Below are 25,911 nucleotides of genomic sequence, written 5' to 3' on the forward strand. Positions count from 1 at the left end.
TTGAGGATCAAATACAAAGGTAGGAGATGTGCCTTTTAGGGGCACTGAACCTCATTCTTAGCACTGTTAATGCCAGAGAAAGTAGTGGGAGGGTGGTGAGAAATGAAGCTGGCTGTTGAGGCAGTAACCACTTTATAGGCTTCTAGGTTTTCTCAGTGATAGCAAATCTTTATTCTCAGAGGATGGATTTCGTTCCTGGCAACAGACGAGAGTCAACCCAAACATAGTTGGGTGAATGTGTTGAAAAATACAGAGTCTGAAAGTAATGGGTTAAATAGAGTCCATGAAACTAGCAGTGTAAGAATCCTCTTATTCAGAACAGCAACCACCAAACAATAAAACATGGTCAGAATTAACTTTTTAAAAACTCTGGATATTAACCAAAGGTTTGCAACAATCCAGAGGTGTTTATTCAAGAAAAAAAGCTGAATTTTGGAAATAGCAGTGAGTTTTATGGCATTTTGACTGGCCCGAGTCTCATCTTCTCTCCCCAGTTCCTTTGTAGCCTTAAAACCAGCAGCTAAAGGGCCACTGGAGGGAGCAGAACAGAGTCAGAGTTCCTTCAAACCCTGTCCTCAGAGAACTGTTACTTTATTTGACCTAACTCACAGCTCAAAATGAAAAGCTGGGAATAAGATATCCAGTTAAATAAATGTTCAGTTCAGTTCACTCAGTCGTGTCTGACTCTTTGCGACCCCAGGGACTCTAGCCTGCCAGGCTCCTCTGTCCATGGGATTTCCCAGGCAAGAATACTGGAGTGGGTTGCCATTTCCTTAAGGTGTCCAGAGCAGGCTTTGAAAAGTTCTGACACATTTTTGCAAATCTTGAAGTCTACTTATGTGCACAGTGCTGTGTTCAGGCCCAGCTCTGAGAACATGTTAATGTTTGAACCTAGTTATAATCCCTTAGTCTTCGTTGCAAAAAACAGACCCCAAGTATATCATCTATTTTTTTTCTGTTCTAGTTCCAGTTCAGTTGCTCAGTCGTGTCCGACTCTTTGCGACCCCATGATCCGCAGCATGCCAGGCCTCCCTGTCCATCACCAACAGCAGGAGTCTACCCAAATCCATGTTCATTGAGTCGGTGATGCCATCCAGCCATCTCATCCTCTGTCGTCCTCTTCTCCTCCTGCTCTCAATCTTTCCCAGCATTAGGGTCTTTTCTTTTCTATATTTTTTTTATTTTTCAGTGGGTTTTGTCATACACTGATATGAATCAGCCATAGAGTTACACGTATTCCCCATCCCGATCCCCCTTCCCACGCATTAGGGTCTTTTCAAATGAGTTAGTTCTTCGCATCAGGTGGCCAAAGTATTGGAGTTGTAGCTTCAACATCAGTTCTTCCAATGAACACCCAGGACTGATCTCCTTTAGGAGAGACCGGTTGGATCTCCCTGCAATCTGAGGGACTCTCAAGAGTCTTCTCCAACATCACAGTTCAAAAGCATCAATTCTTCGGCGCTCAGCTTTCTTTATAGTCCAACTCTCACATCCATACATGACTACTGGAAAAACCATAGCTTTGACTAGATGGATCTTTTTGATAAAGTAATGTCTCTGCTTTTTAATATGCTGTCTAGGTTGGTCATAACTTTACTTCCAAGGAGTAAGCATCTTTTAATTTCATGGCTGCAATCACCATCTACAGCGATCTTGGAGCCCAAAAAATAAAGTAAGCCACTGTTCCCACTGTTTCCCCATCTATTTGCCATGAAGTGATGGGACCGGATGCCATGATCTTAGTTTTCTGAATGTTGAGCTTTAAGCCAACTTTTTCACTCTCCTCTTTCACTTTCATCAAGAGGCTCTTTAGTTCCTCTTCACTTTCTGCCACAAGGGTGGTGTCATCTGCATATCTGAGGTTATTGATATTTCTCCCAGCAATTTTGATTCCAGCTTGTGCTTCCTCCAGCCCAGCATTTCTCATGATGTACTCTGCATATAAGTTAAATAAGCAAGGTGACAATATACAGCCTTGATGTTCTCCTTTTCCTATTTGGAACCAGTCTGTTGTTCCATGTCTAGTTCTAACTGTTGCTTCCCGAGTCTGTTATAACTGTCTTGCTCATACCAATTTTTAGTAATTTTCAGGCTTTCATAAAGTTTCAGTGACTCCTTTAGGAAGCTTTTGGAAAAACACTACCCCTTTTCACATGCACATTTCACTGGCTTAGGTAACAGGTAATTCTAAATGATAGAATATAGATAAATATATTTGCATGTATAGTTTAGCAAATAAACAGAACTGATTTCAGTAAGCTTACAAGAGAACTGGTGGAATTAGCAAAGCTCTGGCATAGTTGAGTGCAGCCGGTGGTGGCAAGGGGAGAACACGAGCAGAAAGCAGAGCGCTGGTACACTGAGTGGGTTATTTGGATGCTCGTTAAGCTTCCATCACAGATAGAATATTCGTAGGAATTAGAGCAAGGTTTTTGCAAGTATACGCCAATTCAGAAGTCATAAAGGAGCAGATTAATTATAAAAGTATTAAAAATACCATGTCCTCCCCCAGACCCAAATAAGAATAGTCAAAGAACACCATAAAAAAAAAGGGTTTGCAGCCTAAATAACTGTCAAATGACTAGTTTCTTTAATTTCCAACATCTCATATAAATAAACATTAAACAACCTGATATAAAAGTAAGCAAAGGATATCAATATAGAATTTGGAGAACAAGAAATAAGAGAGATCAATAAAGATACAAAAATCTATTCAACCTCTTTATGAGTGAACTGTAGCTCAAAATAAGATAATAATTCATGTATGAGATGAGCAAATAAATTGTTTGATATCAGTCTTAACTAGAATGTGGGGAAACGGACATTCTCCTAAGTTTGGTAGAAGCACAAGCTACTAAAATCTTCTCTGAGAGCAATTATTAACATTTAAAAATGCAGGTGCCCAATGGGTTAACAAGCCTACTGCTAGAAACTTACCTTATGCATAGACTTGCAAATCTTTAATGAAAACACTTGCCTGAAGATATTCACTGCAGCACTGTTCATACACTATAAACCAGAAACAAATCAAGAAATTATAGCATATCCATCTGTATGATGGAGGTCAAGGCAGTGATTAAAAAGAATGAAGTAGATCTGAGTGTGTTGATATGGAAATGTTTGAAAGATGAAAAAGCAAGCTGCAGAATATATTGTACAATTCCTTTGGCCTTAACAAAATGTACATGTACACATAAATACTTGTGCAGTATTTTCTGCTAGAAGACAAGAAATTAACAGAGGTTGCCATTGATTTGAGGGGGACTATTCTTAGGGGCAGGGTTCCCCAGTGGTTCAGTGGTAAAGAATCAACCTGCAATGCAGGAGACTTGGGTTAGATCCCTGGGTTGGGAAGACTCCCCAGCAAAGGTATGGGACAGAGGCTTTCATAACTCCTCATGGGTCTTCATTATAGTATTTGAAGGTTAAGTATCATGCATGTAAGAACAGAGGCATGGCTTTACTTTTGCCCCGGTGGCTCAGATAGTAAGGAATCTGCCTGCAAGGCGGTAAACCTGGATTCAATCCCTGGATCAGGAAGATTCCCTGGTGAAAGGAATGACTATGCCACTCCAGTATTCTTGCCTGGAGAATACCATGGACAGAGGAGCCTGGTGGGCTACAGTCCATGGGGGTCACAAAGAGTCAGACACGACTGAGCGACTAACACTTTTACTTTATTTCTAGGTATAAAATTAATACCCTTTTATAACCTGTTAGTACATTTCTAAGGGGGAGATAAGCACACAGACTTAGTTTAACATTACATCAGCTTGTCTTTCAGGAAACCAGGTGTTCTCTGGATACTTTTGTTTATGAGAGTCTTTTCCATAGATTTTTTTGTACATCTTCTGGCCTTGAGTTTAGCAGAAAACAGAAAAGTGGCAGTCTCATGGTACAGCAGGTTGCAACATAGTAGAAATACAATCTTGTTAACTCAGAGGTCAGTCTTTTTGCAGGAGTTTTCAGCTAAATTTATCTAAAAAGTTTTACCACACAAAGACTCTGCGGTTCTGGTGAGGCAGCCTCTGTTTAGCACTCTTCGTTAAAATTAACAATTATCTCATTGTTTTTATACTAGGGCTAAACTCTTATTTTTCTAAATCCTTAACTATACCCACTTTTAGAATAATAGTTTTGTGTTCTGTAATAGGGCTTCCTCACCCCCTGGAGGGCTCTGTGCCTATTAGGGCCTTTTTTATGGTTAATCTCTATGTATAATATCTTTTGGCCTTCAGGCCTGTTCACATTTTATGGCTTGCACCTGGTGTAACTTTAAGCAACTTCAGTAGCCTTTCTCTGTCTTTCTTGTGGTTAATCTATTTTCTTTCTATTAGGCATCATCTCCATGGGAACTAGATAGGATTGCATTTTACAGAACAGAAACGCAAAGGATTGCAAAAACAGCAGATATGGCACAAAACAGGCTCTTAGTCTAAAAGTTAACTACCTGCAAGAAGTCACCAGCTAACCTCTATCTAAAGTGTTTTTTATTAGGCACATTTGTGGCTATTTTATTTGTGGAGCCTTTTCTCACCCCTCGGAGGAACCTATGCTTAATGGTTTCTTTTGTTAGTGTACTGTGCTTAGGATGTTTAGAACAATCATGAGCATTTTTTGCAATAGGAGCACACATATGCCAAACAAGCTAGAGTGCCAGCAAAAGGGTTTGAATTGAAGCATTCCCTTCATCCTTGGCCCCTTCATAGAGTACCAGCATCTAGAAGATTTATTAATTAGGGTTTTAAGTTGGTTCTCATTCAGCGAAAGAGGAGCAGGAGAGCTCTCGGCAGGCAAGACAAGAATCTGCAGCAGGGCAAACAAGAACAGCAGCAGAAAAGGGGGGAGGATACAGGGTGGGGTAAAGGCCGAGGCCAACCTGGAGGGTCCCTTGTATCCTGAACGGCCTTGCGTGTCAGGTCTTTTCCTCATGACCTCGTCATGGGTGGGATCTCCCACAACGGCTCCCGGCACTCACCCGCAAACACAACCACTACATCAGTAATTCTAGAAATAAATTTTGCACTTAGCATTCTCCTAGTCTATGACCACCCAATAATGAAAATAACCATTGTCTGAAAAGCCCAATAATGAAAACTCCCATAAAATAATCTTTAAAACTCTTATACTTAAATTACTAAAGCACATCTTTATTTTGCAATTGAACAATTTAAAGTCACAGCTAGAGTTTTTTCACGTTGAACCTGAACAACTATTTCTCAGTCAAAATGAATTATGGCCAGGAAAATACGTATAATGACTGCATTTCACATAAATTGCTTTCAGGGTTAAACAGTTTCAATGCAAAGCAACATTTTTATCCTGTTTGCCGTTAGTACATGAAATTCATTGCAGGAATTCTAATTTTTCACGGAAATTAAGACAAATCCACAAGGTCTTTCAAGCACACAGTAAGCTGCAGTGACAAATGCATAGAATGCATAGTGATGATTTCAAATAACCCAGTGTTGACCAAATTCAAGTTTACAGATTTTAACTGAACTCTACGATTCCTTATCTCCTAATTACGGGAAACCATATGGAAAGAGGTATTTTTGTGAAATGGGGGAAAAGAATTTAAAAAGTGAAGGGGTTAATCCCATTTAGCTACTAGTTCAGTACAACCAAACCTGAAATGGCAGCAAACAATGTAAAATCATAATCTAATTAGAAAATGAACTAGACTTTTAACTAGGTGACTTTTTGCCCTTCATATTTACATATAGCACCTGTTACAAGAAAAAAAATCCCAAATTGAAACAGTCTCTACATAGAAATATTATTTTTAAAACTACTACTTAAAAATATCACTGGTGAGTCTATCGTAAACTATCTATCCTAAAGTTAAGCCTACACTGTAGAAAATAAAGACTAGCTTTTCTTATTTGAAAAGATTACAATATGGGATGTAACTGTAACATCCTGATGCTGTTGGAACACTGGGCTGGACAGTTTTTATTTGCCTCAGCACTAATACTCTAATGACAGAAAACGAAAACAGCTTAATGTAAACTTTTAGTCTCTTAAATCTTGCCTTTCAACATGTATACAAAGTGTCAGAACTTTGCCCCTTTCAACTTACTGGTGGTGAAGCACTGACTTAACGCCTAAGCAGAACTCAAAACAAAACAAATGGATTCCAAGTGTTCATCATGTAATGTACAAAAATGCAAAGCAGAATGATTTTAGTGAACCAAACGTGGCTGAAGCTAGCTGAGAGAACTCAAGAGTCCAGCAAGACAGTCAACTGGATAGCCTTTATTGTACCAAATAAATCACAGAAGAATGGCAAAGCCAAAATCACACAAGTTACCCTTTAAATATCAAATGATCAAGAGATCATTGTAAAGCACTTAAACGTGGGCCTAATCCAATGAGCTTTACGTGCTAATGTTCTATTTTTCCATATTTACAAGACTCTAGGATAAATTTTATCTTTAAATGTATAAATTAAATCAGTAGTAAGCTTGAAATAAAGTGCTATTTGAAATTCAAGAAATCAATTTCAGCACTGAAATATGATCCGACTCTACTGGATACAAGAAAGCATGAGTAGTCTTGTCAACTAGCTGAAGGGTTGGTAAAAACTGGAACACAATTCAGGAATAGAAATGAAGAAGCTTCTTTTAGTAACAGGTAAAATGGGTTCAAGTGTGCCTACAGTGAATTTAGGGAAACCACAAGTCAGAACCTATTTTGGCCTAAGACTGTAGGACTGAGTCTCCTTAATGATTTTATGGTGATAATTTCATGCACCGATGTGACATTTTAGTTAAGATTATCAGATTATCTGCTAAATTTTGGAAACTCTCAGGGTTGAGGGGGCCTGATATTAACCTTTTAACAACTGTAAGAAAAGTTAATGAAGGAAAATATTACATCATAAAGACTCTACTATAAATGGAAGTTAAAAAACTTTTTTTCACGTTGGAGAAATGGAAGTAGGAGCCCAAATAATGAAGGCCCCACTGAGTCAAGCTCAGTGCATGATGAATAATAAATACTACCTTTCAAAGAAACTGCTGAACAAATTAATCATGCCTGTTGGTTTAAAATGTAGGGCTTTTTTTGTCTTCTGTTCAGCTAAATTAATAAACTCTCAGCCATATAAGACACCACTGCTATAGGTCAGAGTTGGGCTCAATGGTTTTACCTGTCCAAAATGCTGAGAATAAAAAACAAACTATCTGTCAGGGCCTTTGCACCGATTTACTGTGGTGACTGTCAGCCACAGTTTTCTGGCTTCACTGAAGTCACATACTCAGACTGCTGTCCTCATCTGTGGCTGAGACAGTGAGGAAGGCTGAGAACTTTCCTTCACAGTAAACACACGCAGCAGAATGCTTACTCTCATACACACATACTCCCCCACACTCCAGAAGTCTACAATTTAATTATTTTATACTTAAAAACAGTATGCACACATTTTTTGGAAAATTTCTATTCTAGAGCTAAGACAAAGCAAAGCGAAAAAGAAGGTATTTGAAATATTGAAATATGTTTCAATAATGATCATTGTTTATAAAGAGACATTTTCTTCCAGAATTGCATTTTGTATAATGAAATGGGAAACACTCTTCCTTTCCTTTTCAATTCCTCGCTAACTTTTTTAAAACAAAGCGTATCCTTACGATCAAGTCTTAATTCTAGTAACACTTGAAAGATACATTCATTTCTTTACAGCATGAAAGACATACAAATATCATTTTTTTCCTTTTTAAAGAACAAAGCAAAAGAAGTTAACAGTTTCAATCTTTTATCCATAGAAAAATATTTTCTGTATCATTTACACAACAATAGGTAGGAAAATTCTACAGTGTTTAACTGAAACTTTCTATGAGCAAAACAAGGCTTTCAAACATTTTCATTCTTGTACTGGTTTTAGGAACATGTTAGAGCCTCCTCCTAAAACTGTAGTCTTAAACTTGCAATATCACTAATACCTTTCACTTTGTTAATTAAAAAAACAAAGCAAAACAAAAACTGGTTTACTTATTCATTCACTGGACCCTGCCTAGTCAGCACTGATGGACTGTGCCCCAGTACCCCCGGCTGCCCAGTCAGCTTGGATTACGGCAATAAAGATAACAAGGACCACAAAACTTCAGAAATCAACAATAAACTGTAGAAAAACATACAAATAAGTAGCAGCAAATTTAGATATGGGAACAGAAATAACTATTTGGTGTCTACCCACAACAATTTCACCCAGATTATAAAAATAAAATGTCTCATTTCTCACTGAAATAGGCCTTGTTTTTGATAACATTGTAAGGCTTATTGTAGGAATTGCTACTGAGAAAAATGAAGTCTGTGTATAGTAAAACATTGTGTTGAAAATAGTTGCAGATATTGTAAAGTAAGTTAATCCCCAAAAGTACAATTTTGAGATTAACTTCATGAGCTCTCTGTAAAATTGCTGAAGTTGCCTATTAGCAGTTAGCCCTCAAATAAATTTTGCTATTATACAAATTCCTTTGGAGCTATACAATTCTCTAAAAACTTTATAAAACAGTTGCTACAAGCTGTGTTGTGATCACACTGAGACACCAATAAAACTTTGCCAACAGATCAGTAATTCTGATACTTGATAAAATTAATCCAATGGGTTTTAAAAACATAGGTATTTTACTTAGAGGAAACACCAGGGGAAAAAGATGGTTGCAGAAACTGTAGTTGGCTATCTGAAGCAAACATGAGAAGCAATGGGCTATATTAATATAGAGCAGTTACTTTGATGATGTGGCCATTCACATACAGAAGCTGTGGCACAATTAATCTTCCTCCTGTATTATTAAAAGGTATTTGCTCCAACAAATATTTAACTTAATGTAAATGACTTAAATGCAAATTGATCAGAACTACAAAGTAATTACTATAAAATAAAAGAGGTGTAAACATATCCCACATTATTGTGGTATAAATAACTTTTATGAATTCAAAACTACTTTGGCAACCTTACCATCAGAATATCTTTAAATATTCAAAACACAAATATTACACAGAACATTGTTAAAAATCCTTATTTCCTTCTCCCTTCCTGATTTAAGATTATAAAACAAATATAAATGCTTTAATTCTACATGTTCACATTATGAACATAAATTGTTTAATTATAAGTGGACATACATTCGAAATCTTCGTTTTGTGTTTCAAGTGCTTTTAAAAATCAGTCTTCTAATTTGCATTTTAGAATGTTTTCACACTGCATGTACATCAGCCCAAACACATGACAAAAGCTATTGTTTCATCAGGGAAGCATGACAATCAGACAGAGTGGGGCCCTAATTAGATTGCTTTTTAAAGCCTATTTGTTTTCTAAACTAAGTAAAAATACTGCCTGAGTATAATTCTTGAGCTGAAATAGACTAAACTTCACAAGAATTTATGATATTCACACGTTACCTATAGTAATAGAAGGTGAGCCTTGATAAAATCTTGCAAGTTTCTTTCAGCTCTCAGGTTGTGGTACTTCTAGTGGAGACGGGAGACTTTTGTTCAAAGAGCTGATTAGACCTGGCTAATCACCTGCCAACAGATTATAAACAACTCCCATAGTTAATATAATCCTTACCCCTGTTAGTATCAGCCTTGGTGAAACACACAAATGCATAATCTCATAAAAGATCGTTTTGTGTATGTATTAGTACTTGAAACCTTCAAGCAACTGTCTTAATGGCTTAACATATTTTTACACACTCAAAGTCAGTTTTTATATATAAATTTTCTCTTTAATCAACATGGTCAACCCTTTCCACCCTCCTCCTTGTGCCAGCAGGCTGTACAAAGGAAGTGAATTCTTATGCTATTTACTCTGCCTTTATTTTGAATTATGCATTGATTTAATAAATACTAAGTGTTCTTCCTGTGAATGCAGTCTATTCCAGGATATTCCTCAACCTGTGTACACAGTGCTGACACAAGCCAGATGGGAAAGAACATGGCAAAACCATTCTGAATCAGAGGCAAGGTTTTTACACATTCTTAGCATTTACAGAAGTCCTTTGATTCACCAACACCTATTTCCAGTTGTGAGAATAGCAACACTGATTTCTTGAATGTATGGGTTGTTTGGGGGAGGTGGGGTTGGCTGCTGGAGCGGGCAGTAGTTTAGATACAAGGAATTTGGCATTTTTGTCACACACTATTACATTGATATGAATGGAACCTAGAACTACTAAGTGTATGAAAACTGGGATTATTCCTAGAACTCTACTTAGATTGATGAACAGATGAAAAACATTCCCAGGCAGGGAGTCCCCTGGAAGTCCAGTGGTTAGGACTTGGCGCTTTCACTGCCATGCACATAGGTTAGATCCCTGGTTGGGGAACAAAGATCCCAAAGCATGGCCAAAAAATATCAGGCATAAACTCTTACTTGTTAGGTGAACAGGAAATCATAACTAGCAATGTTTACTTTAAAAAGCTGTAGGGATAATTTAAGATCCTAATAAATATGTCTTTGTAAAAGGATCTTTTCTGTACATAAAAATACTGACAGGGTGTACCTCCCAGAAAAAAATTCATATATGAGAAATTTAAAGGTAATTTAAAATTTTTAATATATTATCATTTAAAAACTGGCATTAATGATTTACAAAGGCAGCAGTGCTCATTGCCAACAAATGATTAGTTACTTTCTGAAGTGTAAATGTAACCCTAAGTCAAAAAACCATGACACCATGATCTGCTTACATCTATATAACTTTACCTCTTTGTCTATGGTTGTCATATTCTGTCCATAGAGTTAGGATAGGTTTTCTTTTTAATTCAGGTAAAAAACTACTTCCAAAACAGTTACTAATTATGTAGACTCCCAACATTTTACTTTTTCACATTTCACCTTACCATGATGTCATACAGCAGTCTAAATCATACCTATCTGTTGGCAGAGAATGGAATGTTCAAATAAGACTGTGTAGCTATTTACTATCTTATACTGTCTTGACTGTGAAATTCAGAAATAGATACAAGAATTTCACTTTGACATAAAGGTTATGCTTACTTTTTTCTTTAAAAAAAAAAGTAAAATATTTTAATACAATAGTGTATTTGGTATTTTGACTATTAATGTTTAGGACTTAACTTCCCAAGATTTACTATTATGGATTTGTAATATTTGAAATAACATCATTTAGATTATACCAAAGATTTAAAAATGTACATTTTCCCGCTCATACTAAATGACGTTCCAAAATATCTACCATTCAACTGTAAATTTTATCAAGACTACACAGAAATATTCAGAAACCACTAGTAAATGAATCTATTTTAACCATAATCCATATAAAGTAATTTTGTAATGTAACATTTCAATAGCTGAGAAAATTTGAACTTATATTAAAACTGGATAATTTTATAGTTCTATCTCTCTGAGGACTTAAAAATTAAAAAAACAACAGCAACAAAAAAACCTGAAGAGGATAATGTACACACTATTTTATCAGGTCCTCCATCAGGCTGGACAATCAAAACTCTCCATATTAACATGCTTATAACTTAGTAAGTATATATAAATTGGAGTAATTTAATTGTACACAAAATGACAAGAAAGTCCTCATCTTAGCTGTTGAGGGATTACGTTTAGAAATAACTCAGTAACGTTTTTATTCCTTGTTTGTAGTATCCCAATCAACAGATCAGTGTGAACAAAGCTTGACAAGAACTGAAATGAATGCTAAAAAGGGATAATTTAGTTAGTGATAGAAACAAGTCACAATTAGCTGCTTTAACTTTAGCTTATTCATATGTTTAACTTCAAAGTGTATATTAGGCGCCATTTCTAAAGGTAGGGGTAAAATAAATATGAAATTTGAAGAATAAAGCATCTTTTAACTTCAGCTGCTAAACTGTAACCCCTGTCCCTCAGGAAAGGAATGTGCAGGTTTTGAATAATTCCATAGCAGCAGAGCACTCACTCAGTAGGTCACAAATTATCTTGGCTTCTTGTGGCAAAATACAGGAATTGAGTAAGAAACAGAATTTCATTACCCTCCTTTGACTGCATAACTCTCAATACGAGAAGCCATTTTAAAAATGGTGAACTGATTCAAAATGCATAAAACTGTAAATGTACAATATACATACATACCTCCTAGTAGGGCCAAAGGAGTGCCTTTCCATTAGACATACAAAGATGTCGCAAGGCACTTACGGGGTTAAGACACAATGCATGCATTCCTTTACATCAAGTATGTGAGATCACATGATTTGGAATAAGCCAACCTTAAGATAAATGTAAGTTACATTGCTAAATTCAAGAAAATTTGTAGATTCATATTTATACTTTCTATAAGATGCTGGTAAATGGACAATGTGCAGCATTTCCTGGGAAAAGCAAATTCCACTTTCTTCTTCCAAACAGCAGGTCTCTATGGGGGGAGTGTAGGGGAAGATGTGCTGCATCCATAGGCAGTGTATTGGCTAATATTGAGAATGATATTGCTAACATTTAAAAAGTAACATCTGGTCATCAGTATAGTAAGAACACAAATCACTGGGAGACACCAGAGCTGACTCCTGATGTTGAATGCTTTTTGCTTTCAAGATACAGGTATACAACAGAGATGCTGAGAATTCTGAGCCTTGTTTGTGGCAATTCTACCAGAAGGGGACGGCATGGCACCACCACAAGATGTCAAAAATTACCCTGAACATACTCAGTTATTCACTATTTGTTTGGAGCAAAGAATGAAATAGTCTTCAAACACATGAATTATAGATTTTGAGAGAGTGACTTTTTCTTTAAAACATAAAGTGCAACAGTGCTGAAGTTTTCAGTTTTTGTTAGTTCTTCTTCTTTTTTTGTCTGTTTAGATGCCATTTCCTGTGAGCAGTGTTATGGCACAGTGACTATAATGGAAAGCAATTTCCAATACATTTCCCAGACCTTTGCTTTCTTATTTATTTGATGATGTTGTTAAAGGTTTAACAAATCCTTCTTCATAAACTTTCAAGATAGCTTCACATACAAATCTGTATTGACTCTGAAAAATAAAATATAAAAAATAGACTTGATCAGAAAGACTAGAAAATAAACAAAAAAGACAAACATCTCACCTGGCTTGCTTATACAAGAAATACAAAGTAAAACTGCATGGATACGTAATTTTTCACTAAGACTGGCAAAAAAAGTTTGACAACATATTTTGTTGGCAAAACTCACTCATACATTGCTAATAGGAATGTACAATACTACAAGCCCTATGGGTGGACATTGGCAATATCTAACAAAATTACATTAATTTACCTATTGACTCAGTAATCCCACTTTCAGGACTCTATCCAAAAGATAAACTAGAAAAAGAAATTGAAAACATTTATTCATAAATGAGGCTATTCACTGCAGATTTATAAAAACAAAAAAGCAGAAACAATTCAAATTGTCATCAGTAAAGGGCTGGGTCAGTAATCTGGTACATTCTCAAAGTGGGTACTATGAAATGGAGAGAAAAGGAAAAAAGTCTACAGAATGTTATAGAATGATTCTAGGATATTTTGCTAAGTAAAAAAAGGCAAGACAGAGATAAGTGCATATATTATCTTTATAAGACAAACGGGACAGGGATATAAATATGTATCTAACTCAATGTGTATTAAGAAAACAGCGAAGGAAGGATAAATCATTTTTTTAAAAAATGGCTTCCTTTTAGGAAAGGAGTCAACAGGGTAAAGGAGAGAGATAGACATTAGACTTTATTGAATATACTTCCTTCTTTTATAAATTTCACTTTGGAATCATGTAAAGACACTCCATAATTAGAACATGAATTTTAAAAGCCTCTATAAACTGAAAATACAAAACATATCCACGTATGTATCTAGTTGATGGCATAACAAACAGAAAGGAGCTATTTCAGAGGAATTTGAAACAGTAATTTGACTATACACTTTTTCTGTAGAATATATATTCCAAAGCAAAATAACTGTGGAAAAGAACTGAAAATTCTTTTTGGTAATCATACTGTTTGTGGTGTTAGCTTTGTTATTCTGAGACTTTGTTGAGTATTGTGGAATAAAACAAATGAGTACTTGTGACATGCTACATCTTCCTTTTCCAGTACCATGGAGAACCTGCACTCTTGTTAAAAGGGACAAAGATGTTAAGTAGAAAATGGTAAGTGAAAACACTGTGGTCTGAATCTGTAGCGGAAGCACCAGTATCAACTCATGATAAGTTTTTTTTCCCTCTTCTGGCAACTGAAGATTTCCAGAAACACACAGTAACGCTTACTCAACAGCAATAAAAATCCCTAGTGCTCAGAAGGTGGTCCCTAAAATAATTCCCCAATAAAAAGGACCAGAACTTTATGGAGAAATTACTAATGCTAAGTCTGGGACAAGAAATGCACAAGCTGGACATCTATACTGATAGCAAGTAAGCTATCAAAGTCACTAGCTCTTGATATAAAGGCTCAGGAGCTAGAATGAACAGTCTCCCAGGAACCAAAAGTGGAATAAATTATGCATATTTTAAAAAAATAATTGCAATGGGCTGAAACGTATCACATATGTTTAAATACATGAATTCAAAACAACACCAAAACAAAAGTAAGTGGTCGCCACTGGGAGAGGCCAATGAACCAATTCATTACATTAAAAACTTGTAAGTGAAGGGAAAGCATCAAGTATTTATCTTGCCTTTCCTATGCAGACTGTATCACCAGTTAACCAAACAGCAGATGAGAAGTTTCTCTTTTAAAGAAGCATTACAATTAATAAATAAAAAAGGAATAATAGAGTATCATCATTTTGCAAGCCAAATGAATCAATGATGCAGACAATGATCACCCAACACTGCTATCATCACAAAAGGAAGGCAGAGACATCATGTGCCTCTCGAAGGAAGAACGTAACACCACTGAAGGTGCTAGAGGCTACAGGTCCATTTACAGCTAAGACAAAGAACACCACCTTGTTCAGTCTAGAACGCAACCAGCAAAGCCTAGACTATGGGAGAATACGTAGCACAAACATCCTGGTTTGCTCATCAAATAAACTGCAAGATAAAAGAAGAGAGATGGGACTTCTCTGGTGGCGCAGTGGATAAGAATCTACCTGCCAGTGCAGGGAACGTGTGTTTGATCCCTGGTCCGGGAAGATTTCACATATGGAGCAACTGAGTCAGTGCACCACAACTACTGAGCCTGCACTCCGCAACAAGAGAAGTCACTGCAATGAGAAGCTCATTCGCTGCACCAGAGAGTAGCCCCAGCTCGCCACAACTAGAGAAAGCCTGCACAACAAAACAACAGACACAGTGCAGTCAAAAAAAAAGAGACAGAGAGAGGTAGGAAGAAGACACAGATTAAAAGAGATTTAGGAGACACAGACCAATCAAAATATGTGGACGATATTTGAATCCTGACTTTACACAAACTGTAAGAACAAAATCAAAAACTTATTATGTATGATATGATCCAGCAATTTGACTTCTGGGTATATATCTTAAAAGATTGAAAGCAGTGTCTAAAAGAGATATTTATACATTCATGCTCACAGCAACATTAGTCAACAGAACCTAAAAGTAGCATCACTAACTCAATAGACATGAGTTTGAGCAAATTCTGGGAGAGAGTGAAGGACAGGGGAGCCTGCCGAGCTACAGTCCATGTGGTTACAAGAGTTGGACATGACTTAGCAACTGAACAACAAAAGGTGGAAATAAACCAAATGTCCAATAACAGATAAAAGGATAAGCAAAATGTGGTATACACATACTATGAAGTATTTTTCAGATTTAAAAAGAAAAGAAATTCTGCCACACAACATGGATGAGCCTTGAGAGTATTATGCTCAGTGAAATAAGTCAATTGCAAAATCATGTATGTGTGATTCCATGTATATGATGTATCCAGAGCAGTCATATTCACAGAAACAGAAAATAGAACGGTGGCTGCCGAGGGACTGGAATTGAGGAAAATGGAGAGTCGTAATTCAATGGGTACAGAGTTTTAGTTTTCAAGAGAAAGAAGTTTTAGTGACTGGTTATACAACAGTGTGAATATACTTAGCACTACTGAATTGTACATTTAAAAATGATCAAGATGGTAAATTTTGTGTTTTGTATTTTACAACAATTAAAAATAAATCTTAAAAAAATCTATTATGTATAGATATGGATATAAAAAAACCTCAAGAAAATATTAGCAAATCAAGTCAAGCAACACATAAAGAGAATTATATACCATGTCTAAGTAAGATTTATCTCAGGAATGCAAGGTAAGTTTAACATTCAAAAATTAATCAATCTAATACACTGTATTAACAGAGTAAGTCACAAACCACATGATCATCTCGACAGATACAGAAAAAGCATTTGACAAAACTGAACACCCTGCTGTCATGAGACCACTCAGTAAACTAGTGAGAGGGAACCTTCTCAATTTGATAAAAAAGCATTAATGAAAAGTCTATGGTTAACACAATACTTAGTGGTAGAAAACAGGAAGCTGTCTTCTAGGGCCAGGAACAAGACAAGGATGTCTCGTTTCATCACTTCTACTTAACACTATACTGGAGGTTCTTGCCGGGCACTTGGGCAAGATGAAGAGAATATATGAAGTGAGATGAAAAGAAAACCATACCTATACTGGAAAGGAAGAGCTAAACTATATTTGCAAATGTCACAATTTTATATAGAGAGAATCCTAAGGAATCTACTTTCACACATGCAAAAAATTGAGTTAATAAATGATTTCAGCAAGGCTGCAGGCTACATGGTCTATATACAAAACCAGTTTATTTCTATATTTAAGCAATGCATAGTCCTAAAACGAAATTAAGAAGCCAAGTCCACTTAAAGTATGACCAAAAATATTAAAAAACTTAAGAATATATATTTAACAAAAAGTAGTACAAGATTTGCACATTGAAAACTACAAAACACTGCTGAAGAAAATCAATGAAAATGTAAATAAATGGAAAGATAACTTGTGTTCATGCTTTTGAACATGGATTATTACTAAATGGCAACACTCCACAAAATAATCTATACATTTAATGCAATCCCTATCTTGCTTTTTTTGAAGAGAGGACAAACTGATTCTAATGCTCATATGAAAACGTAAGGGATCTAGAACAGCCAAAACAGTCTTGAAAAAAACAAAGCTGCAACACACAGATTTCCTGACTTCAAAGTTTATTATAAATTTTTAGTATTCAAGACAGTGTGGTATTAACATAAGAACAGACAAACATCAATGGACTACAACCGAAACTCCAGAAATAAACACTTGTATTTATAGTCAACTGATTTTTCACAAGGGACCCAGAAACAATTCGTGAGGAAAGAATAGTTTTTTCAACAAATGGGGCTGAGACAACTGGAGGTCCACACAGAAAAGAACCAAGTTAGAACGCTATCTCAAACCGTATGTAAATGTTAACTCAAAATATATCAGATACCTAAATGTGAGACCTAAACTATAAAACTCTTGGAAGAAAAGGGAAGAATAAAAATCTTTGTGACTTTAAATTAGGCTGTGATTTCTTAGCTATGACACCAAAAGTATATGTGATTAAAAAGAAGATAAACAAAACTAGACTTAACCAAAATTTAAGAAATTTGTGCTTCAAATTAATCAAGAAAGTGAAAGAACAGTATAAAACACTTGCAAATCACAGATCTATAAGAGACTTTATTTAGAAAATAGAAAGAACTCAACAATTGAATGATAAAACCAAAACCCAAATTGCAGAACAGGCAAAAGTCTTGGATAGTTCTTGAACAAAGATACACAGATAAATGACCACATGAATAATTACTTATTACAGAAATGCAAATCAAAACCACAATAAGATACCACTTTATATTTAGTAGGATGGCTGAAATAAAAAAAAAGATAATGACAGGCAATGACAATGATGTGGAGAAAATGGAATGCTCACATACTGCCAGGGGACTGCAAAATGGTACATCTGCTTTGAACGCTTCCTCACATGACCCAGCAGTTTCACTCCTGAGTATATACCCAAGAGAAATGAAAACATTTCCACACAAAAACATATATACAAATGCTTATGGTATCATTATTCACAATAGTCAAAAAGTGGAAACAATCCAGAATATGTATCTATTCAGTGAAAAAGGAATGAAGTACTGATTATACTACAGAATGTATATCCTTTTAATATTAAGCTAATTAAAAGAAGCCAATTATAAAAGATCAAATTATATGACTCCATTCACATGAACGGTCCAGAATAGGCAAACCTATGAAGATAGAAAGTACATTAATAGTTGCCTTGGATTAGGTTGGGGAAGGCTGGGGAAGATACTAGGAAAAATGGGTACAGGGTACCTTTTTTGGAGTGATGAAAATGTGCTAAAACTAGACAGCAATGATGGTTGCCAAACACCATGATATACTAAAAAAACCAACGAACTGCACATTTGTTATAAAGGTTAATTTTATGGTACGTGAACTATATAAAGCTATTCTAAGATGTGAGAAGACATGATTAATATGAAACAACTGGAAGTCTGAATACTGGCTATTGCTAATATTAGAGAGTTATTGTTAATTGTAATTTGGTGTGATAGTGGTATTATGGTTTTGTTTAGAAGGAAAAACATTCCTTTTCTTTTAGAGAAACACACTGAAATACGTATAGACAAAATGATATGGTGTCCAGGGTTTGCTTCAAATATGAGGAGAGTCAGTTCAGTTCAGTTGCTCAGTCATGTCTGACTCTTTGCGACCCCATGAATCGCAGCAGGCCAGGCCTCCCTGTCCATCACCAACTCCCACAGTTTATTCAAACTCATGTCAAGTTGGTGATGCCATCCAGCCATCTCATCCTCTGTCGAGGAGAGTAGGTAGCCATATAAAAGAAACATGATGGCCAGTGCCAGGGCTGAGTATGCAACACAGTGTTCAATACATTACATTGTCCATTTTTGTGTATGTTTGAAATTTTCTATAATTAAATGCTAATAATATAGCAGGCATTTATTAGACCACATAGGTCAACTCACTTGAGTAACCTTAATGCCGCCAACAATGCAAACATTCCACAATGGCTTAATATAAAAAATAATCTTAATATTAACTTTAAAATTCTTTTGATTCTTGAAACATAATTCAGAGTCATTATAGAATACAGTAAGTTAATACCTTAATTTCTAAGATTTTTGATGAACATTGGGGTGCACGTGTCTCTTTCAGATCTGGTTTCCTCAGTGTGTATGCCCAGAAGTGGGATTGCTGGGTCATATGGCAGTTCTATTTCCAGTTTTTTAAGAAATCTCCATACTGTTCTCCATAGTGGAATTTCTAAGATTTTTGCTGTTGCAATTTAAGTTCTTAAGCAAAAAAGAGAGGCAATTTCCCCACAGCTACTTCACAGAAAGCAGGTCTATCAAGATTCTTTAGTCTAGGGATACTATCGTTCTCAGCATTCCATTTGACTAAGTAACACAGGATAAGTTGCTCCCCTGTACCTGTTGAAGCAGTCAAGAACTAGCAAGTGAGGGTAGTGTCAGCAAACATTTTCTGTAAAAGACCAGATAGCAAACATTTTTTGTTTTGCAATCACATGGTGGCCTGTTGCACCTTTCCAGCTCTGCTACTGTAATGTGAAAGCAGCCATAGATAACATGTAAATACATAGCTGTGGCTGTTTCCAATAAAACTTTATTTATAAACACAAGTGGCAGGCCAGATTTGGCTCATGGACAGTATCTGCCAATCCCTATGCTAGGGTTATTAACTCCTGGAAGAGAATTAAAAAGAGAAAAGTACAGTTTGGAACATACACTGATAACAAAAAACCATGGCGTTGAGAATATACACTTACACATGAGGTATGTAGTACTTACAGGAGTTTGGATCATCATGGCTCGCTGATCTCTCATTGTTCTCACAATATCTAGTGGATAAACTGGCTGATTGCATTCAATGAGACACATGGCTGTTTCCATAGTAATAAGAACCCCAGTTCTTCCAATCCCAGCACTAAAAAGGACAAATATGGGGCAAAGTCTTACTGATACTGATCTACTAAACTTCTTATGCCTTTTGTGCAGAAACTTATAGAACTGAATCATACTACAGTAGAAGAACAACTTGATTTTAATATTTTATATTAACAAAAGTGACAAGGCAACTGGAAACTATTTTGAAAACAACAAAAAAATTTCACTTAATACAGATAAATGGTTTGTAACCATCCCTTCCCCACTGTTAGTTGCAAATATACAATTTTAAAAGCGTTACATTTCAGTTTATAAAATCTGAACAAGGTATAGAAGATTAGTGACATAACAGATTTAAAATGCAAAGTAAGAGAATTACAATAATAAATCATTAACAAAAGCAAAAAAGATAACTAAAACACTCAAAAAAACAGCTTTTAAAGCCAAATTTAATTTTCATTAAACTTTACCACTGAGATAGTTAAGAACAACCTTGTGGAGCATTCTGTAGCTATTGAGAACTAAGGATATGCAACAGCCAAATGTGCCCACCATTCCTGTCACTGCGTCTCAAATACCTGGTCTACAATCTGTTTTGATGGATGTGAAAGTCTGCTATTAAAAAGTGCTGGAAAGTATAAGGATAAAGAGATACCTTAATACATCCTCTGAATCAAATCACTTATTAACAGAAGTAACAAGGAGAAGGAGAAAATAATTCCTGGCTCCTTCCTAATCTCTGGGCCTGTGGCAGTGAGGCTGGAGTCACTGATTTCAGTCCCTTGAGGGCAGATGGGCGCCTGAATCTGAAAGGAAGGAGGGTGTCCGCTATTCTCACTTGGAGCTCCTGGAAGTGGCACATCCTGAGGTAGTATTGGGTGGAGTCATCACCAACTCGATGGACATGAGTTTGGGTAAGCTCCGGGAGTTGGTGATGGACAGGGAAGCCATGTGTGCTGCAGCCCATGGGGTTGGAAAGAGTCAGACATGACTGGGCAACTGAACTGAACTGAACTGACTCCAAGGAGGTGAAATGCCAATCAAAGGTCTTAGGAGGAGCCAGGATGGAGTACCTTGCTGAAGGGGGAAATCCAAACCCTAGGATGCAATCTAATTCTCACAATATTGTTACTTCATCAAATCTGTAATACCATTAATTTTAAGACATAACCCAATTTCAGAGATGTTTGACTAGGAAAAAGACAAACTTCTAAGAACTAGTATTATTTTTACTTTTAAATGGTAATAAAGTTTCTGCCAATTGTATGTTAGGTCATACTCTTTGCTTTCTACCTTCAGAACACAGCTTTGAGTTCTAATTACCAGAGTGACGATCACAACTTAAGGGCAAAATATAGTACGTATTCCCTTTTAAAAATGACCTATTTAGTCAGTCAGTCACTCAGTAGTGTCCAACTCTTTACAACTCCACGGGGGTCAGAGGCTGCCAGGCTCCTCTCTCCATGGTGATTCCTAGACAGGAATACTGCACTGGTTGCCATTCCCTTCTGGGCTTCACTGGTGGTTCAGACAGAACCTAGTCAGTTACTCAATCATAAAAGACAGAAAATAAAATACCTGCAATGAACAACTATAGGTTCTTCCTTGCCAGCCCTCTTATTTCGTACATGGCAAACAAAATCCAGAAAGTCACTTGAATCGTCAGGGACTCCATGGTCAGGCCAGGCTATATACTGGATCTGAGTGAGTGGACGACTCTCATTTTTCTACATATAAATGAAAGATAATGCAACTGACTTAGAGACAATTCTTAAAATATATGTAAACATTCATGTCATTTTAATTTTAGAAGCAAAAGAAACTACTTTCATTATGCCCCAAAAGTAATATATAGATTCAATAAAACTCAAAAGTTTAAGGAAAAGGGAAGAAACCACTTTATAGAAACAGTTGTATCCATTTAAGTATCAGTCACCTGGATTATCACTCTTCTTGTAACTAAATTTCTATATTTGTATTTTTAGGATGATAATCAAGTAAAGAGACAAAAACAGATTAAGATTCCAGAGAAAAGTTTAAAACAAAATTAAAGAACTGTTAGGTAAGCAAAAAAGGTTAAAAAAAATTTTTTTATGAACAAAGTTGGGCTAATCCTGATAAGCACAAGTGAAATGATGGACATCAAGAAAATAAAATCTCAGAGTAAATGCAGGTTAAAAACTGGAGACCATAAAACACAAAATCAAATCAGGATTTAATTCTTCTTTGGGAACCAACTTCTCCATTGGTATAATGGAGAAAGTAAGGTATTGAATGTATACATCTTAGTTCAAATCTCAATTTCCCCAGTTAAGACAGTGTTTCATGGTCTCATTTTCTTCAAATGAAAAACGAAACAACATCTACACCTAAACGGGACAGTCTAACATTAAAAGGATTCATTGCAAGGACCTGCAAATCACCCAGACACAGCTGTTTGGAATCATATACTCACAGTCAGATTCCAACACTGGGAGATCTGGTTACTGTCATCTACACTGGGTGACCTTCCAGAGAAATGAAAGTAAAGGTGCTCAAGAAACAAGAATTCCCAGAGACAGCTCAGTTCAACCTGGTAACTAACGCTAGATGGTTAAGGCCTCTAACAGCAGAGACATTACTTTGCCGACAAAGGTCCATCTAGTCAAGGCTATGGTTTTTCCAGTGGTCATGTATGGATGTGAGAGCTGGACTGTGAAGAAAGCTGAGCGTCAAAAAACTGATGCTTTTGAACCGTGGTGTTGGAGAAGACTCTTGAGAGTCCCTTGGACTGCAAGGAGATCCAACCAGTCCATCCTAAAGGAGATCAGTCCTGGGTGTTCATTGGAAGGACTGATGCTGAAGCTGAAACTCCAATACTTTGGCCACCTCATGGGAAGAGTTGACTCATTGGAAAAGACCCTGATGCTGGGAGGGATTGGGGGCAGGAGAAGAAGGGGACGACAGAGGATGAGATGGCTGGATGGCATCACCGACTCGATGCACATGGGTTTGAGTAAACTCCGGGAGCTGGTGATGGACAGGGAGGCCTGGTGTGCTGTGATTCATGGGGTCGCAAAGAGTCAGAGACGACTGAGCGACTGAACTGAACTGAACTGAATATAGAATACTTTTGACTATTATTGTTAACAAAAGAACTTAATGGTACCAGTAATCTACAAGGAGGGTAACTAAAATCATATTTTATTAAGTTTGGGGGTAGTGTTTACCTGTTTGTCCATCTATTCATCTATGTACGTATGTATTTATGGCAGCAAATTAATTTTCCCAATTATATTTGGCTCAAACCTTAGAAACCAATTTGTGTCACAGCATAATTCTGAGGTACTCAGGACTGCAAAGAAAAGCCACTATAACATAAAAACTGCTACGGATAATTCGCAGGTGGAGAACAACAGGATATACATATTACCTGATGTGATCACTGACCATACACAGGCTCATCTTTCATGTCTATTTAGGAAAATGAAAAAAACAGCTTCTTGGCTTGCTTTGTTATATACGACCATGAATTATACAGCACACATGCCCAAACCCAAAATTCACTCTGATAGTATCTCTAGCCCATAAGATTTTGAAACTGTATTTTCTTGTAACTTCAGCTTTACTCAGTGTCAGATGCCTGCAGTATAATTAGCACAACTTCTAGCTCCTTTCCTTTCTGGTCAGCAAGGTCCCATCTCACTGGATTCTTCCTGACACTCTCAGGGAGTGGGTGCGTTAGGAGCAGTGTGTGAGTGGGGTTAGGGGGGATGTGGTCTCATCTCCGAGGGCTTCACCGTGGATGCCTGTGATGTTGGCTCTTCTCCAGCAATCACTCCTTTCTTCCTACAGCCCCTTTGCCCCAAGATGGCTGGTGTAGGCGCTGGCAGTCTGATAAGACAAGCAGATTCTGCCTCCACATACATCTTCCAGTTGGGTTACTGAGCTGGCATTTATTCATCAGTTTGCACTTCTGGCTTTAATCTGGAAGCCAAATGGAGGGACTCAGGGAGCAGGTAAGGAAAACTAACAATTTAAAAGCTGTCATCACACCCACTCCAGTATCCTTGTCTGGGAAATCCCATGGACAGAGGAGCCTGTCAGGCTACAGTCCTTGGGGTCACAGAAGAGTTGAACATGACTTACTGACTAAACAACAGCAGCAATCTGCCTGATGTTACAGTGTCCTGCCTACAATCTTGCCCTCTTAAATAATGAGGAGATGGTGAAATTGGTCTTCTCCACTCATTTCATGTTCAGTCACTCAGTTGTGTCCAACTCTTTGTGACCCCATGAACTGTAGCACGACAGGTTTCCCCATCCTTCACTAAGTCCCGGGTCTTGCTCAAACTCATGTCCATTGATTCAGTGATCCATCCAATGATCTAGTCCTCTGTCGTCCCCTTCTCCACCTGCCTTCAATCATTCTCAGCATCAGGGTTTTTTCCAATGAGTTGGCTCTTTGTATCAGGTGACCAAAGTATTGGAGCTTCAGCTTCAGCATCAGTCCTTCCAATGAATATTCAGGATGGCTTTCCTTTAGGATTGACTAGTTGGATCTCCTTGCTGTTCAAGGGACTCTCAAGAGTCTTCTCCAACACCACAGTTCAAACGCATCAAGTCTTTGGCCCTCAGCATTCTTTATGGTCCAACTCTCACATCCATACATGACTCCTGGAAAAATCATAACTTTGACTATACAGACCTTTGTCAGCTAAGTAATGTCTCAGCTTTTTGATACGCTGTTTAGGTTTGTCATAGGTTTTCTTCCAAGGAGTAAGCATCTTTTAATTTTGTGGCTGCAATCACCATCTGCAATGATTTTGGAGCCCAAGAAAAGTGTGCCACTGTTTCTACCATTTCCCCATCTATCTGCCATGAAGTGGTGGGACCAGATGCCATGATCTTAGTTTTCTGAATGTTGAGTTTTAAGCCAGCTTTTTCACTCTCCTCTTTCACCTTCATCAACAGGCTCTATAGTTCCTCTTCACGTTCTGCCATAAGGGTGGTGTCATCTGCGTCATCTGCATATCTAAGGTTACTGATATTTCTCCTGGCAATCTTGATTTCAGCTTGTGCTTCATTTAGCCTGGCATTTCACATGATGTACTCTGCATACAAGTTAAATAAGCAGGGAGACAATTCATAGCATTGACGTACTCCTTTTCCAATTTTGAACCAGTCCATTGTTCCATGTTTGGTCTTAACTGTTGCTTCTTGACCTGCATACAGGTTTCTCAAGAGGCAGGTAAGGTGGTCTGGTATTCCCATCTCTTGAAGAACTTCCACAGTCTGTTGTAATCCACACAGTCAAAGGTTTTAGGATAGTCAATGAAGCAGAAGTAGATGTTCTTCTGGAATTCTTTTTATAAAGAATTAAAAAGCAAAAAAATTGCTTTTTACACGATCCAACAGATGTTGGCAATTTGATCTCTGGTTCCTCTGCCTTTTCTAAATCCAACTTGAACATCTGGCAGTTCTCAGTTCACATACTGCTAAAGCTAGCTTGGAGAATTTTGAGCATTACTTTGCTAACATGTGAAATGAGTGCAACTGTGTGCCACTATGAACCTTCTTTGGCATTGCCCTTCTTTAGAACTAGGATGAAAACTGACCTTTTCCAGTCCTATGACCACTGCTGAGTTTTCTAAATTTGCTGGCATACTGAGTGCAGCACTTTAACAGCATTATCTTTTAGGATTTGAAATAGCTCAGCTGGAATTCCATCACTACCATTAGCTTTGTTCATAGTGATGCTTCCTAATGCCCACTTGATTTCACTTTCCAAGTGTCCGGTTCTAGGTGAGTGATCACGCCATCGTGGTTATCTGGGTCATTTAGGTCTTTTTTGTATAGTTCTTCTGTTTATTCTTGTCACCTCTTCTTATCTTCTGCTTCTGTTAGGTCCATACCGTTTCTGTCCTGTATTGTACCCATCTTTGTATGAAATGTTCCCCTGGTATCTATAATTTTCTTAAAGTGATCTCTACTCTTTCCCATTTTGTTGTTTT

General features: G+C 37.0%; 1 protein-coding gene across 2 annotated transcripts in view; it reads right to left on the reverse strand.

Annotated features, from left to right (window-relative positions):
• Positions 1 to 3,656: 3,656 nt before the first annotated feature.
• Positions 3,657 to 25,911, reverse strand: part of PTPN4 (protein tyrosine phosphatase non-receptor type 4) — a 189,493-nt gene continuing 167,238 nt past the window's right edge. For both annotated transcript variants that reach the window (XM_065931385.1, XM_065931386.1), the window contains exons 25-27: positions 21,497 to 21,645; positions 19,823 to 19,958; positions 3,657 to 12,986 (exon numbers count right to left, since the gene is read on the reverse strand). In XM_065931385.1, coding sequence (XP_065787457.1) covers positions 12,900 to 12,986; positions 19,823 to 19,958; positions 21,497 to 21,645 — 372 coding nt within the window. In that variant the 3' untranslated portion in view covers positions 3,657 to 12,899. The remainder of the gene's footprint in view (positions 12,987 to 19,822; positions 19,959 to 21,496; positions 21,646 to 25,911) is intronic.

The sequence above is a fragment of the Muntiacus reevesi genome, chromosome 3 (assembly GCF_963930625.1).
Source record: "Muntiacus reevesi chromosome 3, mMunRee1.1, whole genome shotgun sequence".
In the NCBI taxonomy this organism is placed as follows: domain Eukaryota; kingdom Metazoa; phylum Chordata; class Mammalia; order Artiodactyla; family Cervidae; genus Muntiacus; species Muntiacus reevesi.